Raw genomic sequence first — 6,935 nt, 5'->3', positions numbered from 1 at the left:
AAAGTTACATGGTTTTTTTTTTATAAAATTGTCGGTTTAAATTCGAGCTTATTTTTCGACGTAGTTTTTTTTAACTTTATGTACGTTTCCTACGTATGAGACGGGTCATATATAATAACTTTCGTTTGTTAATTTTAAAAATATATTATATTCGAGATTGTCTATGTTTTGATGTATTTTTTTTTATACATTTTGTGCTTAATTTTATATACATTCCTATGTATCATTCGGATCATATATAATAACTTTCGTTTGTTAACTTAAAAAAATGTAGTATATTCGAGTTTGTCTATGTTTCGATCTAACTTTTGTTTCATGTTTTTTACGTATCAATATAGATTCGAGTTCGTCTATACTTTGACGTAATTTTTTTTACGTTTCGTGCTTATTTTTATGTACGTGTTTTTTTCATTCATGTTTTTTTACGTCGAAATGCAACTTTTATGACTATAATCACCAAAATTCAACATACAAAATTCAAGTTTATAATTATACTTTTATCTATTATATGTGAATAAACTTATACGTAGAAACATACATAAAATAAGCACTAAAACAACGTCAACAAAAAGAACCATTGATGCAAGTTTTGGAAACCACATGGATCATGTTCGTCAAAAAAAAATTAGTAGGGATTGACTTTGTAACTTTTGGCAAACCATAGGGATCATTTTTGTAATTTTGTATAATAAGAATGCAAAAAATAAAACAGAGATAATATAAATACACAAAATAATAAAAAAAATATATAATTTAATGATAATAATAATATGTATTTATTAATAATATTAAAAAAATAATAATAAAATAACAAAAATATCAAAAATAACAACTTAAACAAAGCAGGCAATCCCCATCTGTAAAATAGGCATTTAGTGGGAGCCGTAAGTTGTGTCAGTTTAGAACGTACTTATGCATGTTACCATCTTAAGAGAAGCCACCTCTACTTTCCTTCTACACCCCTACACAAACCCTAAAACATAGCGAGACCGGGTTTTCTGCCTATCCTGAACTAGTTTTCGATCCTAGATATACATTAATTTTCGTGACATAAACAAGTGTTAAGTTTCTCAATTCAACGAATTCGTAAATCTGAGAGAGAGAGAGAGAGAGAGAGAGAGAGAGAGAGAGAGAGAGAGAGAGAGAGAGAGAGAGAGAGAGAGAGAGAGAGAGAGAGAGAGAGAGAGAGAGGAGCGAGAAAAAGGCGACCGCATATTGTCAGTGTTTGTATGATCCAACCTTCTCTTCTCTCCAGGACCAGATGTTGACTTCCCTGTAACACCAGTACCACTGTTTATTTGTCCCACCCGTCATCGACTCATACATACCTTTCCTTAATTCATATATATATCACACCTTTTCTTGCACAAAAAAGAACCACCAAAACACACACACACACACTGTTCTTTGCTTCTAGGTTGAACTCTTGATCAACTGCTCTACGAAACGATTGCAAAACAACAAGGTGATAGCATGGACTGGAGTGGGAATCACAGACCATATATTCCTCGACCTGCAGGACAGAGTTCCTTCGCCTTTCTCTACAACTACAACAACGATCACTACGTATACCCACCAGGTAATTCATTTCCCACTTACCTTTCCACCGTTCTTTTCTTAGGACTTCAGGAAAACATATAGAAGTCCTTAATTATTATGTGTTTATCCGTATACACACACTACTCTTTGCTTCTAGGTTGAACTCCTTATTATGTGTTTTCCATCAAAATGTAATTCATTCAATCAAAATTTATCATTTTTGTTGCTGTAGATACAAAATTTTGCTATAGTTTCAAAAAAAAAAAAAAAAAAATACAAGATTTTGTATATATATGGATAGATATACACTTACATATCTATGAGCAAAGAAACCATGCATTTACGTCACTACAAGTAAAGGGGTCATTTGTCGGAGAATTGCAAGAAAACAAAAACATAGTGCGGAATATATGAAAAGTATCACGCTTAGGATTTCACATCTTACAGTACATAGTAAAAAAAAGGGAAGGATAAACACCAGTCAACCTGCAGATCTGACACTCAACCAAAGAGGAAAGTCGCATTATTTCCATGAAAATCACAAGATTTCCAAGAAAATGGTGATGTCGAAGATTTATATATGGTGCCTCACTTATAGATTTTCATCTCATCTCCTTGCTGATAAGACGGATAGATTATCCTCTCCTTAACAAAGATGCGAGAGTTGCTTGCATGTTTCCTCTTATATTTAAAAAGTATTCCTTTTGTATAAAAATCAAGTCGATCTATAGACTAAAACATGTGTAATAAAAGCCACCCTTGAAAATGTGTCTATTTGGCAAAATATTAAACAGAGATCCATGGTACTTCAAACATTCAAGTGCTAACAAACAAATCTAATTAATTTCAAGGGTGCAGTGTTAGTCGATGAATCTTAATTTATTTCCTTCAATTTCTATCTTTTTGTCACGAGAGATATTTCTTGACAAGAAATACATATACATACATTCAAATGCATTTCCAGCGTTGAATTGTTTATGAAAATGTAAACAGGAGTGGGGGAGATGAAGCATCAAATCATGCAGGCACCGTTGGCGATGATGGATATGAACCAAAATGAGTATGAAAACAACAATCAAGAGAAGAAGAAAAGGTTAACAAGTGAACAGTTAGAGGCACTGGAAAACACTTTCCAGGAGGAGAAGAAACTGGACCCTGACACCAAAATAAAGCTATCACATGAACTTGGTCTTCAGCCCAGACAAATTGCTGTATGGTTTCAGAACCGACGTGCTCGATGGAAGGCTAAGCAGCTTGAGGGCTTGTATGATTCCCTTAAACAAGAGTTTGATGCAGTCTCCCGGGAGAAACAAAAGCTTCAAGAAGAGGTGAGCACACAAATTTGTACTTCTTTTACAATAAAATGACATCAACAAGTTTATCCAATTTTAAACGTTTTTTACCGTTTGTAACCCATCATCAATCTATGTATTTTTCATATTATAAAAATATTGTACTTTAACATAACGTTGCAGTCAAGTGCAACATAACATTATTACGGTTGCTAAATGTCACACCGGTGTTGCATCTTTCAAAAAATGTCAAATCAGCATACCTTTTGTGTAGCGTGCACACAAAACTATGTGACCAGCTATATATGTGTTTACAATGATATCTTATCAATTATCTTGGGTTTTTCAGCAAATCATTTGAATATAACAGTTAAATTTCGAGACTGAATAATATGTTTTAGTTTGGTTAGTATTTCGTCATTTGTTTTCTATGATAATAAAAATAAATAAATTAAGATATTTTAATTGCTACTTTTGACTGATGTAGGTGCTAGCATTGAGAACTATACTCAAGGAACAAGTAAGCAAGAGACAAGGAGCAGGCTCCAGCACGGGAAACACATATATATCTGGTGAAGAGACCGTTGAGAGCACATCAGTTGCCACCATTCGAACCATCGCCAACAATCACCACCATCATCAACTATCAGCTGGTCAACAACAAGGGGTTGTTGCTACAACCGGTGCCATGACCACTAGCAATAGCAACTATGGACTAACCTATGATCCGACCACCTCAATGCCTATTCCATCTTATTCGAATTGGGCAGTTCTGCCATCTTATCCTTAAAATTTGTTGAACTATTAGTTATTTGTTTATGTGTTTAGGCTCTCAGTCAAATAATATACTTTAATTTTTGTTTTAGTTCGGACTGTTGTTATTATAATAATTATATGTTGAGATAGTTTATCACCATAAAATCATGTTTTTCAACATTTTAAAAATATGGTCACCAACATCGATCATGAAATTTCACTAAACCGTTTGTGGATTTTCTTTTTTTGACAAAGCTAGTTGCTAACTATACATGCAACGCAATGTTTATATAATTAGCAAGGTATTAAGGGTTCAATATTCCATCCCTCCCAACTTACATGCCACCTAAGTGTCATATCAATTTTTCTTTCTCCTCTTACTTCCATCTCTCAAAATGCACAACATATCATTCCTTCCGACCCACATATTTTGGTTTATAAGTTGTGATGTATATGGTACACGTAGAGAGGAGATAATAGAGAATGTGAGTGTTAGGTTTGCCAAGCACCCAACCCACAAAAAGCTCAGTACCACCCACAACGAAATGGTGGCGTCGACGTTACCGACCCCGTCTCGTCCTTCATTTATTGCCACTTCGTGCACTCTAATGTTACCATGTCTCATACAACCATTAATATGTTGGGTAATCTTGATTGGTAAAATCAGGATATGGGTATGGGTTAATGGTTAGTATTTGTTTGATTTATTTAGTTTGAGTAAAGGGTGTTTGATTAGCTCATTGGAATGGGATGTGGGTATACTTGGTCTCTAAAGCATCCTAGTCTTAAAGGGTAGTTAGCTAGTTTGTAGATTGTTTTTCGTTTGTTTCCATTGGATATTTGCAGGCTATATATATAGCCCTTTTGTTTATTAATATGATAGCAGCTTTTGAGTCCAAATTACTTCCATATCTCTATATTTTCTCTCTACAAACATATACACCTGTGAGTGTGTTATTTGGGAGACGATTTTAGGGACTGTTTTCCAACATTTGGTATCAGAACCTAGGGCTTGATTAGCAGAATTAGGTTTGAGAGTCGGTGTCGAGAGAGGAGGAGCAGCCCTTTGCTGCAGGGCTAAGAACGAGAAGAATAAAAGGGAATCTAGCAACAGCAACTTAGTATTTAGATTTTCTTGATCGAAAGAACTACAATAAATTGACCAGAAGAAGGGTTTAAAATCAAACAAATTAAATAGAAAGAATCAATGTCATATGGGATCATAAAAGAAGGAAAGGCAGTCTCAAAAGTGAAAGATAGCAGCAAGAAAAAATCATGCAACAAACAAACATTTTTGGTCAAGAAAGAAAGAAAAGAAGCAAGACCCGAAGCAACAGAGAAATGAGAAATCAAAGAAAGAGACAACAAGATTCAAAGGATGACAGTAAGACCCGAAAGAGACTTTAGCAAGAATAACCAGTGGAAAGAATGTCACAAGAGAAGAAGTATCGTAGGGGGCTCAAAAGAAGTTGTGGCACGTAAGCAAGAGCACCTATGCTCATACCTGTTTCATAGCAACAAAGAGAGGTTCGATTATAACCCAATATAATCATGTGAAGAGAAAGATAGTGTAACATCCCAAATTTAAAGTCCAAAAATTTTGTTTGTAATTAAGTAATTTATAAAATCGTTTACTGAAAACATTGTCAATATCATATCAATCCATAAACCATCATGAACATTTCTCAAAATCAAAACATCGAACAGTAGTGTAAATTAGAGTACAATCCCAAAAAAATCATTGTGAAAATCATGTGTGTGTGATGCACTGCTACGCCGCCAGCTCCTTCCCCTTGGATGAAGAGGTACCTGAAACCAAAACTGAAACTGCAAGCACAAAGCTTAGTGAGTTCCCCCATCATACCACATACCATACAATTATACATGCTGTCAAGCAATTTTGGGGTACCCAACCTACCCTTGCCAAACCATTCTGGGGTGCTGACTACCCATGTCAAGCCATTTTAGGGTGTTGACTACCCATGTCAGGCCATTCTGGGTGCATGCCTACCCTCCGGTCTATCTCACCCGGTCATAGGGACTATTTCATCCCCTACTACTATCACATAATAACATATCATAAACATGTTGTCAGACATATCCGGGGTGTCCGACCTACCCTTCAGTCCTAACAACCGATCGGAGGACTATTCCCATCCTATTACCACTACCACATAGAACATCGCATACTAGCACATAGAACATATCTAGTAATAGCAAACCAAACAATTATCACAAAGACAATCATCTCAACGGTAATCAACTACTAGTGGGTCGTCCTTGGTGCCTTAGACCCACTTCTACTGGAAGGTAACTCACCTTAATGTCGCGTAGTGTCTGAACTGCCTCCGGTGTGGAAATCGTCTTTCCTCGACTCCTCAATCCCTACACGACAACTCTATTAAGTCATCAATTCTTACTCACAACCCCCATAAGGGTCAACCTAAATCTTGGTCAAAGTCAACCTACAGTTAACTTGACTCGCCAAGTTGGTCTATCAACTCGTCGAGTCACTATTCCTTCAAAATAATCCAACTCCATACTCCACTTTTCGAATCTAGCAACAATTCGATGGGTCCTCCTTCAACCATAATATCGAGACCATCTTCAACTGACTTGCCGAGTTCCCCTTGAACTCGTCAAGTTCATCTCCCTTATAAAAATGTGTTCAGTCTATGGCTCGCCAAGTTGTATGAACAACTCGTCGAGTCTGTCTTCATGATTTGGGAGATTGCCTTAGACTCGCTGAGTTTGTTCATACACTCATCGAGTCCCATGATTTCCATGTCTATAATCTTGTCCAACTTTGTTGAGTCCTTCTCTAAACTCAACCAGACCCCCAAAACAGCAAAGGTTGGGGAACCACTACCCGAATCGCCGAGTCCACTAAGGTCCATGTCCATAACTCAATTTCAGTTAAGCTCATCTCATCCAAAGGGTAGATCTGACCACCTAGGGTCGATATAACACGTAAAGTCACGAAATTTACGTCCATGCATGGGTCTTTAAGGTCAAAAGGACCAAGAATGAGACCTACAAGATGCATGGGGCTCTCATGGCCATAGAGTTGCCACCTTTATGCCATGAGACCCATCTAAAGACCAAGATTTGAAGCCATAACTCCATATTACACTCCACAACCCGAAAATTGATTGGAATGCCCTAAATATACCAAAATCCAATCCCTAAACATGATTAAGCACATGGAAGATCAAGATAGAAGCTTTTACCTTAATTGAGCTGGAAATGGAACACAATCTCTGGATCTTCTAGCTTCAACTTGAACTCCCAAGCTCCTTCCCTCTTCTCAAGCTTCACAATCCACCAAAATGCACAAAATGGCCTTAG

At 36.5% G+C, this 6,935-nt stretch overlaps 1 protein-coding gene across 1 annotated transcript; it reads left to right on the top strand.

Moving 5' to 3' along the window:
* Positions 1-1,389: 1,389 nt before the first annotated feature.
* LOC145001460 (homeobox-leucine zipper protein ATHB-22-like) lies at positions 1,390-3,702 on the top strand. The gene is made up of 3 exons (XM_078960829.1): positions 1,390-1,579; positions 2,533-2,867; positions 3,319-3,702. Exons 1-3 carry the CDS (start codon positions 1,474-1,476, stop codon positions 3,619-3,621), a joined length of 744 nt encoding a protein of 247 aa, XP_078816955.1. The 5' UTR covers positions 1,390-1,473; the 3' UTR covers positions 3,622-3,702.
* The last annotated feature ends 3,233 nt before the right edge of the window (positions 3,703-6,935 follow it).

The sequence above is a fragment of the Lactuca saligna genome, chromosome 6 (genome assembly GCF_052625555.1).
Source record: "Lactuca saligna cultivar CGN05327 chromosome 6, ASM5262555v1, whole genome shotgun sequence".
Classification (NCBI taxonomy): domain Eukaryota; kingdom Viridiplantae; phylum Streptophyta; class Magnoliopsida; order Asterales; family Asteraceae; genus Lactuca; species Lactuca saligna.
Note: the sequence above shows the minus strand (reverse complement) of the source record. Positions and strands in the feature narration are given on the sequence as shown.

Excerpts from the sequence above, each read along its gene's own strand:
- LOC145001460 (XM_078960829.1), top strand. The coding sequence starts at position 1,474 with ATGGACTGGAGTGGGAATCACAGACCATATATTCCTCGACCTGCAGGA. Across the intron at positions 1,580-2,532 it reads TCACTACGTATACCCACCAG|GAGTGGGGGAGATGAAGCAT; the intron begins GTAATTCATTTC and ends AAATGTAAACAG. Across the intron at positions 2,868-3,318 it reads AACAAAAGCTTCAAGAAGAG|GTGCTAGCATTGAGAACTAT; the intron begins GTGAGCACACAA and ends TGACTGATGTAG.